The sequence below is a fragment of the Oncorhynchus mykiss genome, chromosome 2 (assembly GCF_057628025.1).
Source record: "Oncorhynchus mykiss isolate SJ-2025 chromosome 2, ASM5762802v1, whole genome shotgun sequence".
NCBI lineage: Eukaryota > Metazoa > Chordata > Actinopteri > Salmoniformes > Salmonidae > Oncorhynchus > Oncorhynchus mykiss.
Genome location: NC_143023.1, coordinates 20214784 through 20241120, shown reverse-complemented (window position 1 = coordinate 20241120; position 26337 = coordinate 20214784). Strand labels below are relative to the sequence as shown.

The following is a 26337-nucleotide window of genomic DNA, read 5'->3' as shown; positions in this document are numbered from 1 at the left end:
GTGTTGAAGGGGACGCGGGTACCCGGCTGTGGCAGATGGGCAGATTTGGAGGGAAACAAGCTTAATTGCACACCACAGAAAGAGCATGGGGGGGCAGAGACGTGATGGAGAAAACTTTTTTTATTTTTTATGACTAGTGATACATTTATTACATCCAATTTTTTATTATTAAGTGGCTAGAGATTTGAGTCAGTATGTTGGCAGCAGCCACTCAATGTTAGTGATGGCTGTTTAACAGTCTGATGGCCTTGAGATTGAAGCTGTTTTTCAGTCTCTCGGTACCAGCTTTGATGCACCTGTACTGACCTCGCCTTCTGGATGATAGCAGGGTGAACAGGCAGTGACTCAGGTGGTTGTCGTCCTTGATTATCTTTTTGGCCTTCCTGTGACATCGGGTGCTGTAGGTGTCCTGGAGGGCAGGTAGTTTGCACCCGGTGATGCGTTGTGCAGACCTCACTACCCTCTGGAGAGCCTTCCGGTTATGGGCGGAGCAGCTGCCGTACCAGGCGGTGAGACAGCCTGACAGGATGCTCTCGATTGTGCATCTGTAAAAGTTTGAGTGTTGTTGGTGACAAGCCAATTTCTCCAGCCTCCTGAGGCCTCCTGACGCTGTCTGTGTGGGTGGACCATTTCAGTTTGTCCACGATGTGTACGCTGAGGAACTTAACTTTCCACCTTCTCCACTACTGTCCCATCGCTGTGGATAGGAGGGGGGGGTGCTTCCTCTGCTGTTTCCTGAAGTCCACGATCATCTCCTTTGTTTTGTTGACGTTGAGTGAGGTTATTTTCCTGACACCACACTCCGAGGGCCCTCACCTCCTCCCTGTAGGCCGTCTTGTCATTGTTGGTAATCAAGTCTACCACTGTAGTGTCGTCTGCAAACATGATGACTGAGTTGAGAACGCACCCTTGTGAGGTCCCAGTGTTGAGGATCAGCGGGGTGGAGATGTTTCCTACCCTCACCACCTGGGGGTGTCCCGTCAAAGACCAGGACCCAGTTACACAGGGTGGGGTCAAGACCCAGGGTCTGGAGCTTAATGACGAGTTTGGAGGGTACTATGGTGTTAAATGCTGTAGTTGATGAACAGCATTCTTACATAGATATTCCTCTTGTCCAGATGGGTTAGGGCCGTGTGCAGTGTGATTGCAATTGCGTCGTCTGTGGACCTATTTGGGCGGTAAGCAAATTGGAGTGGGTCTAGTATGTCAGGTAGGGTGGAGGTGATATGATCCTTGACTAGTCTCTCAAAGCACTTCATGATGACAGAAGTGAGTGCTACGGGGCGATAGTCGTTTAGCTCAGTTACCTTTGTCTTCTCACTTCTGTTTACTGTTTATTTAACTTGCTTTGGAAGTGTAAATATGTTTCCCCATGCCAATAAAGCCCCTTTGAATTGGAGAGAGAAAGGGGCTGAAGAGTAGTAAGGGAACAAGGAGAGAGGGAGTGTAAGGGAAGGAAGAGGTGGATAAAGAGAGAGTCGGGAGGGATGAGAGGAGCACAGGGAGAGGTGGAGAGGAGTGTAGAGATGCTGAGTGAGGGCAGTGTGTGTGTGTATTATCAGTATGCATCTCCACACCACAGGAGAGCAGCAGGGTGGGCTGAGGCAAATGGGCCACGAGACACAGATAGTCCTCTCTGCTGCCACGGGGCATAGCACACACACACACAAAGCTAACAGACAACGTAAGTGCCCTTTAAACACACAACCAAGCATACGGCAAACAGAGAAAGTTGGTTTCTCTCTCTCAAATTTGTCAAATTCTAAAACACGGATGTAGGAAAAGAAGAGAATGGAGGAGTTTGAAAAGAGGTGACAGACAAAGACTACCGGAGGTCAGTGAAGAGTCAGAGCAGAGAGAACATAACATTAATGTGTTTTCTCCTCATCAGATAAGAGTCCTATATTCAAATACAGTACCATTTAGGATTGGGCGGTACCCATACCCATACATCATCATACTGTCCTTCTCTCATGGCGGGATTTACAGTATTACCTGTTTAGTACACAAGGGGGAGCCACAAAACACACAAAAAAGCCTGTTGGGCATCTATTATTAGAACGCTAACAAAATGAGTACAAGTAATGGCAAATTTCCATGGAGGCTGCTACCTAAATATGCTAACGAGCGCAAACGAAAATAAAGTAATTGCAAAGACCGGCAATCCGGCGCATAAAGTTATACATTAGGTAGGCGCTACCGAATATCATTTTTGGTAAATTTGGACATTTACAAGCAAATGTGAACTAAATACATTGTTTGTACAAAGTTGACGCATGCTTATCTGAAGGAAGAACAGTACTGGCTCTGGAGCAGCATGTGAACACGTTGTGCAGTCGCTAGGGCAACGGGCCTGTCTGCTCTACCTGGAGAGGATGATAATGTTAAACTTAGGTGTCGCGTTCATGAAAAAATTCTGCATTCAGGAAAAATAGTAATATCTTGCTATGTAATTTCTGCTCGGCATCAGATCAACATTGTGCTTCAGTTGCACTTGTCCACTGGGATGAGAACTCACTAAGGGCATTCTATCAGCAGACAACGCTCTGATGTGTAGCTACTTTTCCTCAGTGTAACCAGCCTACTTTTCTCTGGTAAAACGCAAGATTAACTTCAAGCAAAACATTAGGAAATGTAGCCAGCTACATTGTTTCTATGGTAAACATTAGAAATATGACAGCCATGCATTGGTTTTGCAAGAAATACCTTGCTTTTTCATTGTAAGCTCATTTACAATGTCAGCCAAATAGCTTTGCACTTTTCTGCTGAACGAATGTATTTTCTGGGAAGGAAAACTATAGGTGCATGTCCCTAATCACTCTTGAGGGGGAAAAAAAACAGTTAATCAATAAACAGCTGGACTCACTTGCTCCCGCTTTCTCCCGTTGTGCCATTTACAAAAACAAACACGTGACTGGCTTTCTGGGGAACTACGGTAGGCTTCATAATGTAAAATACCGTGACAGTTGAAATGAAGATCGCAATCCGCTTCATCTCCTAATGTATTGCACAAGTTGACTGCAGGTATTTACTTAGAAAATAGCTACAAATATGAACATTTATTGAAAAACTTCATTTCCAAATACCCCGGTATACCGCCCAAGCCTAGTACCATTTCATTTAAATAGAGAACTCTGCCTCTAGCAGCATGGAGCTTAAAGAGGAACAATGGAGGGGTGAGATGGCAACAGAGAGATGAAGAGACTGAGTGAGAAAATGCGAGAGCGAAAAGAAAAAAATGACAGAACGAGGATAAAAAGGGAGGGAAAGTAATAAGAGAAACATGGGAAGAGAAGTAGTAGTGAGTGCATTACCTTGACGTATATAATGGGGATGGTGGTCTTGGCCTTGTTGAAGTGCCGGGCCACCCTGTACACCGTCTCTGGAACAAAGTCCAGCACTAGGTTCAGATACACCTCATCTTTCTGTAAGGGGAAAACAATAGGAGAAGAGCAATGTTCTTCAATACATTTTTTGACAAGTCTGGATTTTTCTTAAACGTGAAAATGTCATGTTGTTCCCAATACCTGGTAGTGTGACTTGTACATACCTTGTCCCCACTGGAGTAGAAAAAGTAACGTAGCCTGACTATGTTGCAGTGGTCCAATTTCCTCATGATCTGTAGTTCTCGGTTCTGGAGTAATTGAAATAGCAAGGGGGTGTAATTTAGGTCTTAAGAATTCATCAAATCAAATTTTATTTGTCACATACACATGGTTAGCAGATGTTAATGCAAGTGTAGCGAAATGCTTGTGCTTCTAGTTCCGACAATGCAGTAATAACCAACAAGTAATCTAACTAACAATTCCAAAACTACTGTCTTGTACACAGTGTAAGGGGATAAAGAATATGTACATAAGGATATATGAATGAGTGATGGTACAGAGCAGCATAGGCAAGATACAGTAGATGGTATCGAGTACAGTATATACATTTGAGATGAGTATGTAAACAAAGTGGCATAGTTAAAGTGGCTAGTGATACATGTATTACATAAGGATACAGTCGATGATATAGAGTACAGTATATACGTATGCATATGAGATGAATAATGTAGGGTAAGTAACATTATATAAGGTAGCATTGTTTAAAGTGGCTAGTGATATATTTACATCATTTCCCATCAATTCCCATTATTAAAGTGGCTGGAGTTGAGTCAGTGTCAGTGTGTTGGCAGCAGCCACTCAATGTTAGTGGTGGCTGTTTAACAGTCTGATGGCCTTGAGATTGAAGCTGTTTTTCAGTCTCTCGGTCCCTGCTTTGATGCACCTGTACTGACCTCGCCTTCTGGATGATAGCAGGGTGAACAGGCAGTGACTCAGGTGGTTGTTGCCCTTGATTATCTTTTTAGCCTTCCTGTGACATCGGGTGGTGTAGGTGTCCTGGAGGGCAGGTAGTTTGCCCCCGGTGATGCGTTGTGCACACCTCACTACCCTCTGGAGAGCCTTACGGTTGAGGGCGGAGCAGTTGCCGTACCAGGCGGTGATACAGCCCGCCAGGATGCTCTCGATTGTGCATCTGTAAAAGTTTGTGAGTGCTTTTGGTGACAAGCCGAATTTCTTCAGCCTCCTGAGGTTGAAGAGGCGCTGCTGCGCCTTCTTCACAATGCTGTCTGTGTGAGTGGACCAATTCAGTTTGTCTGTGATGTGTATGCCGAGGAACTTAAAACTTGCTACCCTCTCCACTACTGTTCCATCGATGTGGATAGGGGGGTGTTCCCTCTGCTGTTTCCTGAAGTCCACAATCATCTCCTTAGTTTTGTTGACGTTGAGTGTGAGGTTATTTTCCTGGCACCACACTCCAAGGACCCTCACCTCCTCCCTGTAGGCCGTCTCGTCGTTGTTGGTAATCAAGCCTACCACTGTTGTGTCGTCCGCAAACTTGATGATTGAGTTGGAGGCGTGCGTGGCCACGCAGTCGTGGGTGAACAGGGAGTACAGGAGAGGGCTCAGAACGCACCCTTGTGGGGCCCCAGTGTTGAGGATCAGCGGGGAGGAGATGTTGTTGCCTACCCTCACCACCTGGGGGCGGCCCGTCAGGAAGTCCAGTACCCAGTTGCACAGGGCGGGGTCGAGACCCAGGGTCTCGAGCTTGATGACGAGCTTGGAGGGTACTATGGTGTTGAATGCCGAGCTGTAGTCAATGAACAGCATTCTCACATAGGTATTCCTCTTGTCCAGATGGGTTAGGGCAGTGTGGTTGAGATTGCATCGTCTGTGGACCTATTTGGAACAGCAGACTGGTATAGGGATTGATTGAATATGTCCGTAAACACACCGGCCAGCTGGTCTGCGCATGCTCTGAGGGCGCGGCTGGGGATGCCGTCTGGGCCTGCAGCCTTGCGAGGGTTAACACGTTTAAATGTCTTACTCACCTCGGCTGCAGTGAAGGAGAGACCGCATGTTTTCGTTGCAGGCTGTGTCAGTGGCACTGTATTGTCCTCAAAGCGGGCAAAAAAGTTATTTAGTCTGCCTGGGAGCAGGACATCCTGGTCCGTGACTGGGCTGGATTTCTTCCTGTAGTCCGTGATTGACTGTAGACCCTGCCACATGCCTCTTGTGTCTGAGCCGTTGAATTGAGATTCTACTTTGTCTCTGTACTGACGCTTAGCTTGTTTGATAGCCTTGCGGAGGGAATAGCTGCACTGTTTGTATTCGGTCATGTTACCAGACACCTTGCCCTGATTAAAAGCAGTGGTTCGCGCTTTCAGTTTCACGCGAATGCTGCCATCAATCCACGGTTTCTGGTTAGGGAATGTTTTAATCGTTGCTATGGGAACAACATCTTCAACGCACGTTCTAATGAACACACACCGAATCAGCGTATTCGTCAATGTTGTTGTCTGACGCAATACGAAACATGTCCCAGTCCACGTGGTGGAAGCAGTCTTGGAGTGTGGAGTCAGCTAGTTCGGACCAGTGTTGGACAGACCTCAGCGTGGGAGCCTCTTGTTTTAGTTTCTGTCTGTAGGCAGGGATCAACAAAATGGAGTCGTGGTCAGCTTTTCCGAAAGGGGGGCGGGGCAGGGCCTTATATGCGTCGCGGAAGTTAGAGTAACAATGATCCAAGGTCTTTCCACCCCTGGTTGCGCAATCGATATGCTGATAAAATTTAGGGAGTCTTGTTTTCAGATTAGCCTTGTTAAAATCCCCAGCTACAATGAATGCAGCCTCCGGATAAATGGTTTCCAGTTTGCAAAGAGTCAAATAAAGTTCATTCAGAGCCATCGATGTGTCTGCTTGGGGGTATATATACAGCTGTGATTATAATCGAAGAGAATTATCTTGGTAGATAATGCGGTCTACATTTGATTGTGAGGAATTCTAAATCAGGTGAACAGAAGGATTTGAGTTCCTGTATGTTTCTTTCATCACACCATGTCACGTTAGCCATAAGGCATACGCCCCCGCCCCTCTTCTTACCAGAAAGATGTTTGTTTCTGTCTGCGCGATGCGTGGAGAAACCCGTTGGCTGCACCGCCTCGGATAGCGTCTCTCCAGTGAGCCACGTTTCCGTGAAGCAAAGAACGTTACAGTCTCTGATGTCCCTCTGGAATGCTATCCTTGCTCGGATTTCATCAACCTTGTTGTCAAGAGACTGGACATTGGCAAGAAGAATGCTAGGGAGTGGTGCACGGTGTGCCCGTCTCCGGAGTCTGACCAGAAGACCGCCTCGTTTCCCTCTTTTTCTGAGTCGTTTTTTTTGGGTCGCTGCATGGGATCCGCTCCGTTGTCCTGTTTGTAAGGCAGAACACAGGATCCGCGTCGCAAAAAACATATTCTTGGTCGTACTGATGGTGAGTTGACGCTGATCTTATATTCAGTAGTTCTTCTCGACTGTATGTAATTAAACCTAAGATGACCTGGGGTACTAATGTAAGAAATAACACGTAAAAAAACAAAAAACTGCATAGTTTCCTAGGAACGCGAAGCGAGGCGGCCATCTCTGTCGGCGCCGGAAGTGGTGAAGAACAGTAGTAACATTGAACAGTAATAACATTGAGTTATGGGGAGAGAACATACAGAAATACATCTGATAGTGTGTGAGTGAGGGGCAATGGTGTGTTTCTGTAGACTGCCAGTGGCAGTGAGTTGCACTGTGTGTGTGTAGACCAGTGTTTCAATTGAGTCACTAAACCGAGTCATGTGCTTGAGTCACAAGTCTAAGGCTAAGTTGAGTTCGAGTCACCAATGGTGAAGTCCGTGCTCAAGTCCTGATCCAAGTGCTCAAGTCTGAATCACAGGGTTGAAATTTAGCAAAAAATAACAACGATATTGGTTTGTGCATATTAAAAAAATTTGAAAGCAAGTTACAAGTCGGGGTTCTTTAGACATATTTGGTATTTTGGTTACTAATGTTTTTTGCTCGCTTGTATTGCCGGCTTGCTAGCTCGATGCTCGTATGTTGCTAGAGTGGCTCCTCTTGATTTGGCTCGGATTTGGTAGAATAAATCTGCCCAGCAACAACTAGTGGCGGTCTGGTGGGAAGATTTTTATGTGAGCATTGAAGTAACGCAAAGATTTTCCTCCAGTTGCAAAGGTCATAATTGCCTACGATATGCAATAGCCCACGAGTCCTTCATACACAGGATCAAACATTTTATTTTAATAGAATGTTCAATTAGGTTTTGAAGGGATGAATGGTCTCTGGACGGAATTGGATATTGCTCCCAAATGATTATTTCCAATAATTGTAACATTTTCAGGTCTTGTCTCGGCTTTTGCCCAGCAATTTTTTGTTGTTGTTCCAGAGTGAAATCCAGAGGAAGACTAGGGAAAGTGGGAGGGTAGAGCGAGATGACAAATTCAAAGAGCCTACTTTTTAATACTCAAGGGGAGAGAGAGAATTTTTTAGACTTGTTTTCCTTTTAAACTCAGTACTATTGTTTTCAATTTCATAAAGCAGTTTGTGTTTCTTAACCAGGCAAAGCTAAATAGTAGGCTGGTGACTGATGGTTACAAGGAAGTGAGTCACTTACGATGTGCAGCTTACATACATACCCCTTGATTTATTGTTGTGTTACAGCCCAAATTCAAAATGGATTAACTATTATTTTCCTCACCCATCTACACACAATATCCTATAATGACAAAATGAAAACATGTATAAAAATATTTTTGGCACATTTATTGACAATGAAATACAGAAATATCTAATTTACATAAGTAAACCACACCCGAGTCAATACTTTGTATAAGCACTTTGACAACGATTCCAGCTGAGAGTCTTTCTGGGTAAGTCACTAAGAGCTTTCCACACCTGGATTGTGCAACGTTTGGCCCTTATTCTTTTAAAGAATTATTCAAGCTCTGTAAAATTGGTTGTTGATCATTGTTAGACAACCATTTTCAGGTCTTGTCGTAGATTTAAGTCAAAACAGTAACTCGGTCACTCAGGAAGATTCGCTGTCTTCTTGGTAAGCAACTCCAGTGTAGATTTGGCCTTGTGTTTTAGGTTATCGTCCTGCTAAAAGGTGAATTTATCTCCCAGTGCCTGGTGGAAAGCAATCTGAAGCAAGTTTCGGATTTTTCCGGTGTTTAGCGCCATTCAGTCTCTTTTTTTTCAGTAATGTGTCGTACTGTATTCAGGACAAAACGCTAATTGTTTCGTCAAATTTTTTGCAGCATCACTTTAGTGCCTTGTATATTTTCCTTCCGTACAGGCTTCTTTCTTCTCACTCTCAATAAGGTTAATATTGTGGAGTAACTACAATGTTGTTGATCCATCCTTAGTTTTATCCTATCACAACCAACTCCGCAACTGTTATAAAGTCATCATCGCCCTCATGGTGAAATCCCTGAGTGGTTTCCTTCCTCTACGGCAACTGAGTCAGGAAGGACACCTGTATATTTGTAGTGACTGGGTTTTAGCATTAGTTTAGTTTATTAATTCAACCGTTTAAAAAAACAAGCATGCATAAAAAAGTGTAAGTAATAACTTCAATGCTCAAAGGGATATTCAATGTCCACTACCCATCTACCAATAGGTATCCCTTCTTTCCGAGGCATTGGAAAGCCTCCCTGGTCTTTGTGGTTGAATCTGTGTTTGATACTCACTGCTCGACGGAGGGACCTTACAGATACAGTGGGGCAAAAAAGTATTTAGTCAGCCACCAATTGTGCAAGTTCTCCCACTTAAAAAGATGAGAGAGGCCTGTAATTTTCATCATAGGTACACTTCAACTATGACAGACAAAATGAGAAAAGAAAATCCCGAAAATCACATTGTAGGAATTTTAATTAATTTATTTGCAAATTATGGTGGAAAATAAGTATTTGTCTGTCATAGTTGAAGTGTACCTATGATAAAAAGATGAGGCCTGTAATTTTCAAGTGAGACAATTGGTGGCTGACCAAATACTTTTTTACGTAGGCCGCAGCGCACCGCCCGACGTAGGCCGCAGCGCACCGCCCGACGTAGGCCGCGTGTGCCAGTGTGGCGCGTCATTCCCACTGCTAGCTAGAGAACAGAACCCTCAATACTCTGCACACACAGTGCTGCTAATGTTCTGCTTATCATAGTAGCCTATCCAGTCCAAGTACAAATACACGGGAAGGTGAGTCCCAGTCATTAATGGTCAAGTCACAAGTATACATTTATTTATTTAAAATCAGGACTCGAGTACTACAACACCGGCGTAGACTGCCAGTGGAAGTGGGTTGTGCTATGTGTCTGTAGACTCTGTACCTTAAACCTCTTATCCTGCAGAACCTTCTTGATGGCAACCATCTCCTGGCTGTCAATGAGGCGGGCCTGGTACACCACGCCGAAGGAACCATTCCCGATCACCTTGATGTCTGTGTAGGACACCTCCTGTGGGCGGTCTGGACCCTGGCCTGGTGTGGCCACCACAGTCGTCACCTTGCCACTGTCTCCTGGGGGAGAGGTACAGAGGTCAAAACACATTAAGGTACATGACCATTTGGGAAGGGGGCTAAAGGTCCCCAAGTATTTTAGATGTTATCCAGATGCAGTGACACACACACACACAGACACTGAGAGGACCATGACTCTGGTTTAGAGGCAGGAAACGTAGTGACGGTCACCTCATCCTTTCCCCCAATCCCCTGAGGGGAAACACTAAACAAATGTTCATCACTCCCCCTCCCCCTTTAAAATGTCCGTAACCTTGGAAGCCTCTCCCCACAGACACATAATACTAGCTGGTAATGAGCTGTAGTAGCTAGTGAACCACCTCCACCCTGCCTCACCTTCCCCGGCTCCCCAGGGGGAGGCTGCACGCCTGGCTGTCACAGCTCTGAACTCCGCTAACCTCTTCACCCCCTCACTACACTGGCCAGTACGGTTTAAATACTAGGACCCTGACAATACGTCAGATCTATAATTACTGTCTTCATGCAACGGAGGGTGCGTTTTTAAAGTGTTTAACAGGGCCATTGTCTGTTAGGGCCAGGACAACACTAGTATTGCGATACTCAGTATCTTGGCAAGGAAACAAAACGCAACGCGGTGGTTTAACTTCTTTAGGAAAAAATGCCTAATGCTGGAAACTAACATGTTGTCATCCATTTTCCAAGCCATAGGGTACAATATTTTACATATAGCAAATTTTCAAGACCAAATAGTGGTCTGCTTCATGTTTTCATTGATGACATGGAAAAAAATATCACAATACTGGTATCATCACAGCCCTACTGTCTGTCTGATGTGCGACCTTGCGGAAAGGAAGATTCTCAGATTCTCTGAGTGACAGTTCTACTTCGGGTCAGACGTGCAGTTCAGCGTGGTGTGTGTGTGTGTGAACGGTTGAGGGTGAACTGACTGACACACCAGTAGCACAGACTGTGAAGGGAGGAGGAACACTACAGTAGAGGTAGGGCCTGGAGCCAACTAGCTTGTCAGAGCCTGTGATAACATTGAATGGACAGTACAGTAGCACACCCAGTGAGTGTGTGCGCCGGTTCCTGAATTCGCCTGCCTCAACATGACCATGCTTTCTCTAATAACTCTGTATCTCCCAGTTCTACTCTAAAGTCTGACAAGGCCTCTAGAACAAAGCTGTTTAAGTGGGTGACTAGCTTAAGATTTGGTTGAGAAGACAAATGTGGATCTTCCTCTGCTGAAGATGGAAATGTATTTAATTTGGATCCTCTATTTGTAAAGCCAGATTTTTTATTGTATTTTTTTAGAGGGTGTAAAGCCGGACTTTGTCAGTCTCAGGAATCAGACTGGAAGGGAGGGTGAACGGCAGGAGCTTTTGTTCAGCACTGCTAAAAGCATTAGGTGGGCGCAGTTGATTGATGGATTTAAAGTCAACTCCTATGATGTAGACTAGACACCTCTGGATGTCTGAAAGAGCTGGATGGCGTGTTTAAATAAACACACTGGAGATGCCTTACATAGCTTTTCACATACTAGTATATGAAGGGTCATCATAGCTAGTTGTAGATTTCACACTGGGTAGGCATTAGATTAATTGATTAAGCCAAACCAGATCCTTACATGACTCACTAAACTATTCTTCCTTCTGACGTCTCATACGACCAGAGAACGTCATCTGATCTGTAATCATGTGGCTCACAGCGTTTGCGTCTGTGTAGCCCTCTTCTTAAGGAGTGGAGTCAGAGGGGAGTGTTAAATATGAAACAGCAGTGGCATGATAGTCACTTTAATGATGAATGCAAAGATGAGCAGTCAGACAGATCAGCTGTCAGGGAAGTGCTTTGGTTCCTAAAGAGGAAGTTAACACAGGTCTGATGAGTAGGATTGAATGAAAGAGTAAGAGGGAGAGAAGTGATTTCCAGAACATTCAGACTTTAGTCTCAAGTAACTCATCGCTTATTTCTAAATATAAAGCAAGTGAACACAGTCACTAAAAGGATTAGCGATTACACAGCCATGCATTACAAGCAAACATTTATTTATGCCAGAGCTGCAGTATCCTACAAAGTTGACAGAGAGAGGTCGAGAATATTAACCAGATTAGTGGCACTGCCACTTACTCTTTATTATGGTGTTCCTCGACTCCAGCCCTGGTGGCCCACAACTGCAGTTTTGTTCCAGACCTGGGCCAATTTCCCAAAAGCATTTTAAGCCTAAATTGATCTTCGAAGCATAGGATCCTATGGTTCTAACAGTGAACTTAGCCTTAAGATGCTTTTGGGAAACCGGGCCCAGTACTAATATAGACACACCTGATGCAACTAATTCACTGACCATCAAGCCCTTTATTAGTTGAATCAGGTGTAGGTGTGTTAGTGCTGAAACAAATATGTGCAGTCATGTGGGTCCCCAGGATAGGAGCTGAGAACATTAGAGCAGTAGGAAGCTGAGAAACGTTAGTAACGCTAAATGCAGCCCCAGGATACTAAGATAATCCTAGTGGCAATTATTGCCTATGACTTGTCTTGTCTGACACCTTTTTGTCAGACATTTACAACCCTTGATCTTGGCTTTGCACTTCACTTAGACAAGTCAGTGTTACTTCCAGAAACCTAACAGTAGCGCAGCACCTTTGTTGGGGTTTCTGGTAGGTCCAGACACCTCCAGACCAGGAACAACGCTTATCAGTGGGCACAACATTCTAGGAATAGAGTACTGTGGTCAGGTGAGACCAAAATCAGACCCCATTCAAAACCGAGGATTACTGTTAGAACACCTGAACAGAGACTGGGCCACGGATGACCTGCTGATTAGGCTAGGTGTTCATGTATACCCTGCTGAACTGAGAAGACATTTGACCAGCACCGTGTATATGCTCGTCATTTATCTGTCACTCACCTGTTTCCAGTCTTCATCTCCCACCTCCAGCTTATCTTTCCAATGATTCACCCCCCACCACCACCACCCTCCCTGCCTCAATCTCTCCAGTCAAATCCCTTCACACTGATGCTTCAACATGAGCCCATATGGTTCCATTGGTGAGCTGAGCACATTCACAGTGCAGTCTGAAGTGCCATGGTTGACCCAGGCCGGGTCTTCAGTGATCAGATTGGAAACTGGTATGAAACGTTTATGGTTTTCAACTGAAGGAATGTCAGCGGCAAATACATCTGAATTGATAAAAGTGTTAGTGGGTCCCTATTAAACCTAAAGTCTTACCAAAATATGGGTACACTTTCAACCACCTCCTGACATATGGCAGAGTAGACTAGCTACTGTCCGTTTGACATGGACATTGTGTTGCCAACTCTCGCTTCGTTGCAACATGCAACAGTTTGCAACTGTTTGGACTAATGATGACACCTCAGAAAGTGCACTTGTGGAGCTTAGTGGTTACAAACGGTAAAAGTATACAAATAACAATCATATTTCAACTGCTAATAGAAAATGCACGCCAAAGAGAGGGATTCATAGTGCTTCTTCTTGTGCTTGTCTTGACAATTGTAATGCTCCCCAATGAACGGAGTTAAGAAATGATGACTGGTCTAAAATGTCATTTGCATTTTAAATATTTTATTTTTTATTTAACTAGGCATTAAGGAGTTGAAAATGTAGAGCAGTGCTTCCCAACCTTTTTCGGTTACTGTATCATCAACTGAATAGTAAGTACCCTTGGTTGGAAACCAATGATGTAGAGAAAACCAGGGGCTCAACAACAGCATAAATACATCTGAAGCAACATTTAGGAAAAGTCAGCAATGCAGTTTGAAGATCTGACTCCTCAGAATTACACAGTGAGACAGACATACACACAAAGGTAGAGAGAAGAACAGACCAAGTTGATGGGTAATCTTTCAACCACCTCCTGACATATTGCAGAGTTGACTTGTTACCTTCTGTTTGATATGGACATTGTGGCGCAATGTTCCAGATTGGGTTTTCCCTAAGTCTGACCATGTCAACACCTCCCTCTCTACCTCCCTCCCTGTAGATATTCTGCCAACACTGCATATCCAAACTACCATTGGGCATACAGTCAATTCCTGTCATTGCACTGGCTGTAAAAATTGGTGCGAATGAGACCCTTTGGAAGAATCCTCAACGTGCGGAAATCTCAATGGAAAGCAATAGGACTTGCCTAACTATGAAGATTATTTGATCTATCAATATATGGACGTGTCAAATTATGCAAATATGAGGAAAATCAATCATAGATCTTGAACAATAACGAGATGAGACCAACACATATTGGAAATACGTTGTTATGATAGATACGTAACGGTTCCTTACCACCCACATTATTGCTCAATCTAAAACGGTTGACCAAAGAACTGCAAAACAAAACTGGACTTGTAACGTTATAAAAATGACATTGACAGACCTTTGACACAGCTGGCTAATTCTATTCCTGCCTTGGACAAGCTAACCAAACCAGCACGTAAATCGTTCTTGAACAAGTTAGCTAAATTCAAAGCCAATTGGTCAGGGTCACGTTAAGCCATGTCGTATAAATTCCCAATATTTGACGATATGTGAACTTCGTTTCCCTAAATAGCATATATAGCTGTTAGCTAAGTTACCTGTCTAACGTTAGCTAGCTAACTAAGCAACCAGCTACATAACTTTCAATGCTAATAGCTAAGATTACAGGCTAACTAGCTAAATGAGGACGACGGTCAACCTCGTTTGATTTCACCTAGGTAGGTAACGTTACCGTTGATGCCCGGTTTCCAATCTGGCTTCCAACTAAAAATATCACCGAAATTTGGTTCCATTCTATTTTCACCAATTTCTCCCCCGTTTCTAACATCGTATAGACGTTTCGCCTCAAATGCTATTCTAGTTAACGTTAGCTAGATTTGCCACAATCAAAGCCCGGCTTGATCCCACTATCCCTTCTACAAAAACATACATAGCCTAGCCAGCTAGCTAGGTTTGCTTCTAGAAATGATAACATCGACAGTTTTATCCATTTTTTTAGTTAGATACTTCGTTTAAATTACCAGTACACACATATATATATCCCGATCCCTTCGTTTTTTTGTTCAATTAGCTATACTCACGGGCTAGTTTCAAATTTCCGAAGCCAGTCGAGCTGCTCCCTGTGGCCTGTGAAGCCCCAGATTTTCCTGCAGAAATCCCTCCGGTAACAGACGATCCGGCGGCGGCTGAAACGGCTCCGGGAGCCCCTGGAGGCTCAGCAAACGAGCTGGTCCTGGGCCGCCCGCTGCCGCTCATATCTATGTGCGCTAAAGCCGGGGCAGGGGAAAAGTCTGTTGCGATTTAAAGCCAAGCAGGCACAGAGTTGACCTATCCTTTCTAAAGTAGTCGTTACAAATGTAACTGCATTGGTAGCATATCGTTTTAGCTAGCTTGTACGTCTCCCCCTTTCTTCTTCGCTTGGCACAGTGGTTGGACTTGACGCACAGCAACGCGCTGGCTGATAGCACTGCTTCATGGGTAACGAAGTTTTGAGGGTAGATCCAACTGGGGTGTATCCATTACACCAATTCTGTTGCAAAACGTTTCTTTCACGAAAACAACGGAACGACACAGGGCGGAGCCTACCTGAATTTGGCCAATAGAAACTGTCGCTTCGTTGCAACATGCAACAGTTTGCAACTGTTTGGACTAATGATTACACCCCAAAGTGCACTTGTGGAGCTTAGTGGTTACAAACGGTAGAAGTATACAAATAAAGATAATATATTTCGTCTTCTAATAGAAAATACACACCAAAGACAGCTTATTCATAGTGCTTCTTATTGTGCTTGTCTTGACCATTTGTAATGCTCCCCAATGAATGATGAGTGAAGAAATGACTGGTCTAAAATGTAATTTGCATTTAAATATATATATATATTTTTAACTAGGCATTAAGGAGTTGAAAATGTAGAGCAGTGCTTCCCAACCTTTTTTGGTTACTGTATCATAAACGGAATATTACCCTTGGTTGTGAACCACTGACGTAGAGATGGGGCTCAACAATAGCATAAATACATTTCAATCAAGAGACAGACATACACACAAAGATAGAGAAAATAGCAGACCAAGTTGACCATCTTGGCATAAAAAGAGATTTGAAAATCAAAAAATATAGCAGGTTCACATGATGTTATCACCAGAAGAATGGAGAGTGGATTCTTCTCACTGCCTGGTGGGCAAGCACCTTTAGCCACTCTAGTCTTCATTCAGACAGCTAAGAAGTTGGAGTAGAGGTGAGTGTCAGCCTGTGGCAATTCAAGAACAAGTTATAGAAGTCATTTTATTGTTGTTTCAGATTGCAGGGTTAGCAAACACTGTACATATTCTCATTATGGTGATATTAATATAGCATAACAATGATCCATTATTCAAAGTTTCCATTATTTAAAGTTTAAACAAACAGGATCAGATGAGCGCGGTTTAAAAAAAAATGTAAAACAGGTCTAAAGTAGATAACATTAAAAAAAAAATGACAAACCATACCGACATGGCGACAGTAAACTCCCACTACCGCAAATATACAGTACGTTTTTTGTGAAAATGCCCTAAAGACCGCTTGATGACTGACAGGGAATGTATCCAATCACTTCCTTCCTAAGTCACAAGGCCAGAGCGCAAGGCAGCAGAGCGTGCCGACAACAGGGGGATGATCCGAGGACAAACGATGTTTTTCGTGCACCGAAATGTTTCTCTGCCAGACGATTCACGATTTGAAATGCGTACTGTCAAATCAGTGCATTAATTCACTTATAGCCGGAACGGAGAGTGCATTGTTGCTTCTGCGGAGCTTTGTGACTACCTCACGAGGGATTGTCCAACGACAGTAGATGAGAGGTAAGATTCTTTGAACGGGAGGGGAAGGAAGGGCCTGTCGTGTCTACCGGAGACCTGCGGGGAAAAGTGCATAGCGCCGCCTGACGACCGCCTTGAGCCGGGGAACCACAGTCAGGAGACAGCGGTGCCTCCGAAGAGGTCTCGGATATCGGAGAGAGCGCCGCCAACAGCTCGCCACATGAATGATAACACACAGGAAGCAATGTTACAAGCTATCATGCAGCACTGTGACTTGTATAAACTTGTATAAACTAAATGTCATGAATTATATGCCATATTTGAGTAGAAAAAATTAATCTAATAATACACGTCCCTGTTAACTATTAACACATCCCGCCTACATGCAGTTAGCTTCTGCTGCTTATTGCAGCTTCTAATTAGCGTGTAGCTAGCTATCAGCTCTATTTTCTATGACGATTTTATGGAACCATGCAATAGCTACAGGGCAATTCCATGTTAACGGAATTACGCTGAGACTCAAATTTTTCACTTTAAAATGTATGCTAAACAAAAACATTTACTGGAATGAGTGTAGATGCAAAGTTCGTTAACAGAATTACAGAAAATCTATTTTGGTTATTGAACTACAGTAAGTGAAGTAACAGAATTACGGTAACGAAATTACATCATCGGTCCCTGATATGTACTACACAGAAATGCATAATTTATGGATATGAATTAGAGGTCGATGACTATGATTTTTCAACGCTGATACCGATTATTGGAGGACCAAAAAAAGCCAATACCGATTAATCTGACAATTTTTTTATATTTGTTTTAATTTTATTTATTTGTAAAAATGACAATTACAACAATACTGAATGAACACTTATTTTAATATGATACTTAATATAATACATCAATAAAATCAATTTAGCCTCAAATAAATAATGAAACATGTTCAATTTGGTTTAAATAATGCAAAAAGAAAGTGTTGGAGAAGAAAGTAAAAGTGCAATATGTGCCATGTAAGAAAGCTAACGTTTCAGTTCCTTGCTCAGAACATGAGAACATATGAAAGCTGGTGGTTACTTTTAACATGAGTCTTCAATATTCACAGGTAAGAAGTTTTAGGTTGCAGTTATTATAGGAATGAAAGGACTATTTCTCTCTACGATTTGTATTTCATATACCTTTGACTATTGGATGTTCTTATAGGCACTTTAGTATTGCCAGTGTAACAGTATAGCTTCCATCCCTCTCCTCGCCTCTACCTGGGCTCGAACCAGGAACACATTGACAACAGCCACCCTCGAAGCCGCGTTACCCATGCAGAGCAAGGGGAACAACTACTCCAAGTCTCAGAGCGAGTGACGTTTGAAACGCTATTAGCGCGCACCCCGCTAAATAACTAGCCATTTCACATCGGTTACACCAGCCTAATCTCGGGAGTTGATAGGCTTGAAGTCATAAACAGCTCAATGTTTGAAGCATTGTGAAGAGCTGCTGGCAAAACGCACGAAAGTTCTGTTTGAATGAATTCTTACGAGCCTGCTGGTGCCTACCATCGCTCAGTCAGACTGCTTTATTAAATAATAGACTTAATTATAACATAACACACACAAATACGAGCCTTAGGTCAGTAATATGGTCGAATCTGGAAACTATAATTTCGTAAACAAAACATTTATTCTTTCAGTGAAATACGGAACCGTTCTGTATTTTATCTAATCCATAAGTGTAAATATTGCTGTTACATTGCACAACCTTTCGGACAAATTAGTTCGCAATGAGCCAGGCGGCCCAAACTGTTGCATATACACTGACTCTGTGTGCAATGAATGCAAGAGAAGTGACACAATTTCACCTGGTTAATATTGCTTGTTAACCTTTCTTTTAGCTAAATATGCAGGTTTAAAAATATAGACTTGTGTATTGATTTTAAGAAAGGCATTGATGTTTATGGTTAGGTACATGTTGGAGCAACGACAGTGCTTTTTCGTGAATGCGCACCGCATTGATTATATGCAACGCAGGACACGCTAGATAAACTAGTAATATCATCAACCATGTGTAGTTAGCTAGTGATTATTATTGATTGTTTTTTTCTAAGATAAGTTTAATGCTAGCTAGCAACTTACCTTGGCTTCTTACTGCATTCGCGTAACAGGCAGGCTCCTCGTAAGGCAGGTGGTTAGAGCATTGGACTAGTTAACCGTAAGGTTGCAAGATTGAATCCCTGAGCTGACAAGGTTCAAATCTGTCGTTCTGCCCCTGAACAAGGCAGTTAACCCACCGTTCCTAGGCCGTCATTGAAAATAAGAATGTGTTCTTAATAAATCCTTTTGTGACTAGGGGGCAGTATTTTCATTTTTGTGCCCGTAGTAAACAGGATATTTTGTCAGGACAAGATGCTAGAATATGCATATTCTTGACAGCTTAGGATAGAAAACACTCTAAAGTTTCCAAAACTGTAAAGATATTGTCTGTGAGTATAACAGAACTGATGTTGCAGGCGAAAGCCTGAGAAAAATCCAATCTGGAAGTGCCTCATGTTTTGAAAGCGCTGCGTTCCAATGCGTCCCTATTGAGCAGTGAATGGGCTATCAACCAGATTACTTTTTCTCCGTATTCCCCAAGGTGTCTACAGCATTGTGACGTAGTTTTACGAATTTATGTTGAAGAATACCCGTAAGCGGCTACATTGCGCAAGTGGTCACCTGATGCTCCCAGAGAGATTCTCGCGTAAAATACAGAGGTAGGACCGATTGGAATAAAGCTAATTGTCCCGGTGGATATATTATCGAATAGATATTTGAAAAACACCTTGAGGATTTATTATAAACAATGTTTGCCATGTTTCTGTCGATATTATGGAGCTAATTTGGAATATTTTTCGTGACTGCAATTTCCGGCCGATTTCTCAGCCAAACGTGAAGAACAAACGGAGCTATTTCGCCTACAGCTTTGGCTGTAAAGCATATTTTGAAAATCTGAGATGACAGGGTGATTAACAAAAGGCTAAACTGTGTCTCAATATATTTCACTTGTGATTTTCATGAATAGCAATATTTTCTAGGAATATTTATGTCCGTTGTGTTATGCTAATTAGAGTCAGTCGATGATTATGCTCCCTCGTGCGGGATGGGGAGTCACTAGAGGTTCTTAACTGACTTGCCTCGTCAAATAAAGTTGTAAAAAATAAAATAAAAATCGGCATCCAAAAATACCGATTTCCGATTGTTATGAAAACTTGAAATCGGCCCCAATTAATCGTCCATTCCGATTTAATCGGTCGACCTCTAATATGAATGTCATTTTCTTTATATGATTCATCCTGAATAGGTACACAAAGGTATAAATATGCAATATCATCCTTTGCATATATGGGTATCATTCTACACACTGACTATTATTCGAATGAGCTCCGCCCACAAACAAGACCAAATCTGAACCAATCATAAACGTCTATGTTTCACAAGTTTGGACATTACAATAGAGCACAGTAATGTACTGTACTCTATTGTAATGTCCAAACTTGTGAAACATAGACGTTTATGATTGGTTCAGATTTGGTCCGGTCACCAATCATGGACGTCTGTGTTTGGGTCAAATCACTGGCCCCCAAAATGACGTATGTGGACGTTGACATTTCAACTACATTTCAACGTCCATGGACTTCCGGTGCTCAGTGGGTGTGGATGCTGGTTACAGTTTTAGTAAATGGAAAGAGAGGGGGCTCTTGGGTAGTCATCAGTAAGAACCGGGAGAGGTGATATTAACTAGAGAGAGAAGAGGGAGAGGTTGTCCAGACTGTTTTCACACTCTCGCGTTGACCACCAGACAACAGAAAGAGACAAACAGTTATGAGCTGAACATAACAGTATGCCAGTGGAAGGGAGGACATTATGATTTGATTTCTCATTGTGTTCAATTCAATTGCTGTAATTCCGTTACTGTTTTTTCTGTAATTATGTTACCAATTTGGTAACAGAATTACGAGTTATAATCACTAAATTATTCAGAAACTGTAAAAAACCCAAACTAATTGGTAGGTCTACCTTGTTGCTTCTGTGAACTTTCATTATCATCTTAAAGATATGTGGTTTTTGGTAACGGAATTACAAGGCACAAGGCAGTGTTTTAAGAAGGCAACCTACATTTTAGTTTTGGAGAAATTATTTGTTGTTTACCTAAATATTACTTCAACATGATTGTGTTTTGATGTCTTTCTAATCGCTTTTTTAATAAGGCTTATCTGGTAAATCTAAGACCTCTTTCCATCCTTTTGACCAGAAAACGAAGCAATTACTAGAAACATTTATCTATGACTTCATTTGACACTCATTTTGATATATTTTTTGTTATTCATTTTAATTGTATTTATTTAACCCTTAGATGACTGAGAACACATTCTCATTTACAGCAACGACCTGGGATTTGTTACAGGGGAGAAGAGGGGCGATGAGTGAGCCAGTTGGAAGCTGGGGATGATTAGGTGGCCATGATTGTATGAGGGCCACATTGAGATATGCGCCTATCAACATCACATGTTGGTGCTCATGGCTCCTTTTACATGGAAATGACCTACATCATTGTAAACTAAAATAATGTCTATGGGCCAGTTGGGGATTGGGACAGGTGTTACCAAATAGCTGACAGACTACCGTATTTTGCTTTTTTTCAGGCTCCCTCCCTGTTGTCCTGACATCACAGAACATCATAGTGAGAGACCTGAGGAAAGAGGCTAGCTACTTTACAAATCATTGTTACTGGTTCAAGCCCTAAAACTCACAACACACTGTTTGCTCACTAACAGACATCAGTCTTCAGTTCAACAATCGAGGCACACTTGTATCAAGATCGTAACACAGAGCTGTAACTCAGACCAGGACAGGAGCCTTTTTATCATTCTTTGAATTGTGCTGACCAACACACACGGTCCTAAAAAACCGCCTTGCAGTAGTCATGGATGACCAGCAGGAGGACCCAGAGGGCATGTACGACGTGCAGCACCAGTACATGTGCAGCGAGTGCCACCAGCTCTTCAACACCCTAGAAGAAGTGCTGATGCACCAGCAGATCCACACAGGGCAGGAGGGAGAAGAGGGGGAGGCCATGGCCATCCAGGGCATCTCAGAGTACGGGGACAGCCAGTATCAGTGCCTGGAGTGTGGTGCCCTCCTCAGGAACCCAGATGAACTGCTACTGCACCAGGAGCTGCACATGAGAGAGGCAGGGTTGGAGACAGAGGACCATGGTGAGAGGGAGGGGATGGTGGAGGACAGGAAAGGGTGGATATGTGTCTTGAGGAGGGGGGTTGAAGGTGGTGGTTTGTTTCAAGGATGAAAGGCAGAGGTTGTTTGAATGTAGAGGGGCTAGATAGCGAGACTCGCCTGCTGAACGTTGTGTTGTGTTCCCCAGAACTGTGTGAGGTGTTAGAGACAGACGAGGCAGGGACAGAGGGCCAGGTGTCGGGGCCTGTCCAGTACCAGTGTCTAGACTGCCTGGCCCTGTTTGACTCTCCAGAGGTGTGGCTGGCCCACAGACAGACCCACAGCAAGAGCAGCACACACAGTGCCACAGAGACTGTGAGTATTAAATACCAACACATTTCATCAGAAAACCCTTCATCAAATGGCTTACAGGCTGGTGTTCTTTTGCGCAAAAGCAGACAGGCAGAATTAGGTGTTTCCTTTCTTGGCTCAAACTTCCTCCCCCCTCATCTCTCTCCCAGGAGTATGTGTTGCAGCCCGATGGTACTGTGACACCCTTGGTCAGTGTTCAGAACTTTGTCTTGAGTGAACAACAAGCTGGGGAGATCTTAGCTCAGGTACTGTACACACTTCATGTCAAAAAGCTTTTTAAAACCAGTAACCAGTTATTCTCACTCAAACATGATCATGTCTGTGCCCCCCTCTCAGGTCCTGGCCCAACAACAACAACAACATCAGTCTGCCCCCCAGCCCTCGACCCCCTCCCGGGCCACCTTCCCACCCCCCGTCTCCCCCCTTCCCGGCTCGGCCACCATGCGTCTCCAGATCTGCAGTGCCCAGGCCCTGGCCGATGGATCCAGTACCCCCGGGCTACGGCGCGCCAAGCTGCTGCCCCCTCTGCTCACTCCTCTAGGGGTGGGCTCGGTAGGAAAGCTAGGGGTTCCAGAGAACGGCCTCCAGAGACTGGAGGTGGCGCTGTCTGCTGTCCGGGAGGAGAAAGAGCAGCAGGGGGAGGTGGTGATCTTCCACCCCTATGAGTGCTCCGAGTGTGCCCTCCTCTTCCAGACCCCAGAGGACTTCCTGCAACACCAGGGGGAGCACTTCCTGGCCCAGGAGAAGGAGAGTGGTGAGGACGGGGTGATGATGGGATACGAGGAGGACAGAGGGAGGGAGGAGGAGAGAGAGGAGGAGAATGGGGGGAGGGTGGCAGAGGAGAGGGGGAAGGGAACGGGGAGACGCGCCCTGGCTAAAAGATCTAGAAACACACCCCTATGCCTGCACTGCAGCCAATGCCAGCGTACCTTCACATCAGCCAATCGGCTGGCGGCACACAGGCGCGTGCACGAGCATGGCACATACGAGTGCCGGGAGTGCGACAAGGTGTTTAAGAAGGCGATGTCACTGCAGACACACATGCGCTCTCACTCCGGGGAGGCTCGGTATCTGTGTGTGGACTGTGGTCACGGCTTCAACACAGAGATGACCCTCATCATACACAGGTAGGTGCCTGACAAGACATCATGTTCACATCATGAACCATCACAATCCCCAATGTTTTCCTGTCTATTGCTTTTTGAATGCAATTCTATTGAAGGCTCTGAGACAAATCTTCTCTTCTCTTTTTATATCCGTCTCTCCCTACTTCTCTCTTCATCCCTCACATCATCCCTCCCTCCGTCCTGTAGGAAGTCTCACACAGCAGAGCCGCTCCACAGGTGTGAGCACTGTGCCAAGACCTTCACCAATATGACCAAGTTCCTGTACCACCGTAGAACACACACCACCAAAGCAGCCACCACTACACCTACCCCCGTCGTCCTGGTAACCACGTTTTCTTTTTAAAAATGGTAATATTGTTCTTATAGTTCCAAATTCTAACTTGAGAAATGTTTTGCGCAATTCATCAATGAGAAATGTATGCAGATGTTTTGTTTCTCTAGTTAAATTCAGTCCCATACCGGTCAATGTATGAGCATGTGTTTTGACGATGTCCTGTGCAGGTCCCAGCGGCCCCCAGGAGGATGTCCCTGTCAGCCCTGTCCATCCTTCAGAGAGCCCGGGCCCTGAGGGAGAGGGGTGAGGGCAGCCCCATGGAGGGGGACGAGGAGAACCTGATGGCCCCCCTTACTGAGGCTGAGATGGAGATAGGCGAGTCGGGGGAGGACACTGCCTCCAGCTCCCTGAGCAGGGCAGAGGGAGGAAAGGAGAACGGGGTGGATGTGGAGGGGACACCAGGGGGCAGTGGAGAGTCCCAACCGGGAGAACATACTGCTGATCCTGGTTCCTCTACTGACCCTAACCCCTCTGGTCCAGCTGGCCCCCGGGGAGCGTTCCCCTGCCCCTCCTGCCCTCAAGCTTTCCCCTCCCTGCTCCGCTTGGTCAAACACCGCCATACGGCCCACGTCTCCGAGCGACACTTCAAGTGCTCCGTGTGCACCAAGACCTTCAAGAAGCAGATGCACCTACGCAACCACCTGCGCACACACACCGGCGAGCGGCCCTTCCAGTGCTCAGACTGCGGAAAAACCTTCTCGTCCCTGGCCAACCTGTCTCGCCACAACCTCACGCACTCTGGCGTGCGCCCCTACCGCTGCGACATCTGCCACCGGACATTCACCCAGTCATCCAACCTCCGGCAGCACCGCCTACTCCATGCCAACCTCCCTCCCTGGCCCTGCCCGGACTGCCCCGCCACCTTCGTACGGCCGGCCAAGCTAGCCGCCCACCGCTACACTGTTCACCCGGGGGCCCCGGCCCCGTTCTCCTGCCCCCAATGCCAGGCTGGCTTCCTGCACAGGAGGAAGAGAGACCACCACTGTCAGGAGGTCCACCCCACTGAGGCCCAGGCAGACAGAGAGGGTGGGTTAGAGAGCCAGCCCCAAGTGTACCCTGACGGGGAGCCCCTCTCAGAGCCCTCCACCTCAGAAGACACCGGGACCACCAGCATCATGAGAGGGGGCCTGGACTGCACTGTGTGTGGGAAGAAGCTCAACTCTGCAGCCAACTGGCGTCTGCATCAGCTGAGCCACGGCCTGGTTCCTGGTCGGTCCTGTGGTGGTGCAGTGGCCAGGGGTAAATCCCACCAGTGCCTAACCTGCGGTAAGCTGTTTGTCTCCTCCTCTGGCGTGACCTTGCATCAGCGCATCCACACAGGAGAGCGCCCCTTCCCCTGCAACCTGTGTGGCAAGCGCTTCCGTCAGAACACGCACCTGCGAGAGCACCTGCGCACACACACAGGGGAGCGACCGTTCCGCTGTGAAATATGTGACAAGGGCTTTGTCCAGAGCATGCACCTGGCGGAACACCGGCGTACGCACACGGGGGAGCGCCCCCACGCCTGTCTGGTGTGCGGCAAGGCCTTCAAGTCCTTCTCCAACCTGCGGAACCACAGGAAGACCCACGCACGCCAGCAGAGGCAGGAGGAGGCGGCCGCAGCACAGGTTGCCATGGAGACCAGCGCCGCCGTGGCGCTAGTGGAGGCATCCCAGGTGGAACTGGCCAATGGGCAGCCTCAGCTGTTCCACATACAGACGTCGACCCAACAGCAGGTGAGGGGGAGGGGCTGACGGGGTCTGTGTGCGGCCTCTGAAGGTGTGTTAGTCTGTAAAATTGAGAAAATATGTTGTTCACATATGTTTTTCTCTCACATCCTCCATACAATGCTTCCTTTCCTATTCAGACCCAGGGTACTCCCACCATCATGTGTAATGAGTTTGGGGAGACCATCGCCATCATAGAGACCAGTGAGGGAGGAACCCTACCCCTGGCTGAGGCTATAGAGATCTACCACACAGCCCTGGAGAGCAGTCTGAGGATGGACTCCATCTCTGTAGACAGTCTACAGCTCATCTAAAGGCCAGACAGAGACAACTCAGAACCATGACCGAACCATCAGATAACCCTCACACGACGATCTAGATGTTCTGAGGGTCAAAGAGACACGACTCGGAACTATCACAGAACTGTCATAGAACCATCAAACAAGCCTCAAATATGTATCTACAGCTACCGAGAGCCAGTGAGAGGCTCAACTATTGGAGAACCATGACATAACTACCTGTGTGGGCTGTGGGAGTGTACTGACTCTTGACTGGCAGAGAGCATGTTTTACTGACTGTTATCCTATTGGGGTGAATGTATGGGGAGCAGTAGAAGATTAAACTGTGATCTAGTGAACTACAGCAGTGTAGGAACACTGGTCTGGTTGTCATTGTTGAGTACAAAAACGATTGTCTACAATTGCAGCAGGCAGGACAACAGTAGGTGTTCATTCACTCCTCCAGACCAAATGTGTTACGATCTCATGTTCAGAAAGACAAGACAGAGCCGGTCAGTGGTGGTGGAGAGGTAGTGACAGACGTGAATCGAGGGCCATTTCCTGTGTTTGTCATGTTCTTGACTGCCCATGGATGTTCATTCAGTGCTTGTCTGTAATATGTGATTTTTACTTTGAAAACAATGACTGTTTCTCTTTTTGCTGTAAATAGATAAATGAATGATTAAATGATATTTGATAATA

General features: G+C 45.1%; 2 protein-coding genes across 3 annotated transcripts in view; one reads left to right on the top strand and one right to left on the bottom strand.

Moving 5' to 3' along the window:
• The window catches only part of LOC110509817 (glycogen synthase kinase-3 beta), a 27414-nt gene extending 10971 nt beyond the window's left edge, over window positions 1-16443 (bottom strand). The window contains exons 1-5 of the mRNA XM_036941570.2: window positions 16312-16443; window positions 14907-16073; window positions 9688-9875; window positions 3551-3634; window positions 3315-3425 (exon numbers count right to left, since the gene is read on the bottom strand). Coding sequence (XP_036797465.1) covers window positions 3315-3425; window positions 3551-3634; window positions 9688-9875; window positions 14907-15081 — 558 coding nt within the window. The 5' untranslated portion in view covers window positions 15082-16073; window positions 16312-16443. The remainder of the gene's footprint in view (window positions 1-3314; window positions 3426-3550; window positions 3635-9687; window positions 9876-14906; window positions 16074-16311) is intronic.
• LOC110509793 (uncharacterized) lies at window positions 16425-26337 on the top strand. Of its 2 annotated transcripts, XM_021590907.3 has the most exons (8): window positions 16425-16662; window positions 21290-21862; window positions 22027-22193; window positions 22340-22435; window positions 22527-23317; window positions 23504-23639; window positions 23819-25366; window positions 25498-26337. In XM_021590907.3, the coding sequence occupies exons 2-8, from the start codon at window positions 21571-21573 to the stop codon at window positions 25669-25671; spliced, it is 3204 nt and encodes a 1067-aa protein (XP_021446582.3). In that variant the 5' UTR covers window positions 16425-16662; window positions 21290-21570; the 3' UTR covers window positions 25672-26337. The 2 variants fall into 2 exon arrangements, with proteins under 2 accessions (XP_021446582.3, XP_090048240.1); XM_090192114.1 differs by lacking the exon at window positions 16425-16662 and having other exon boundaries at window positions 21747-21862; window positions 23504-23665.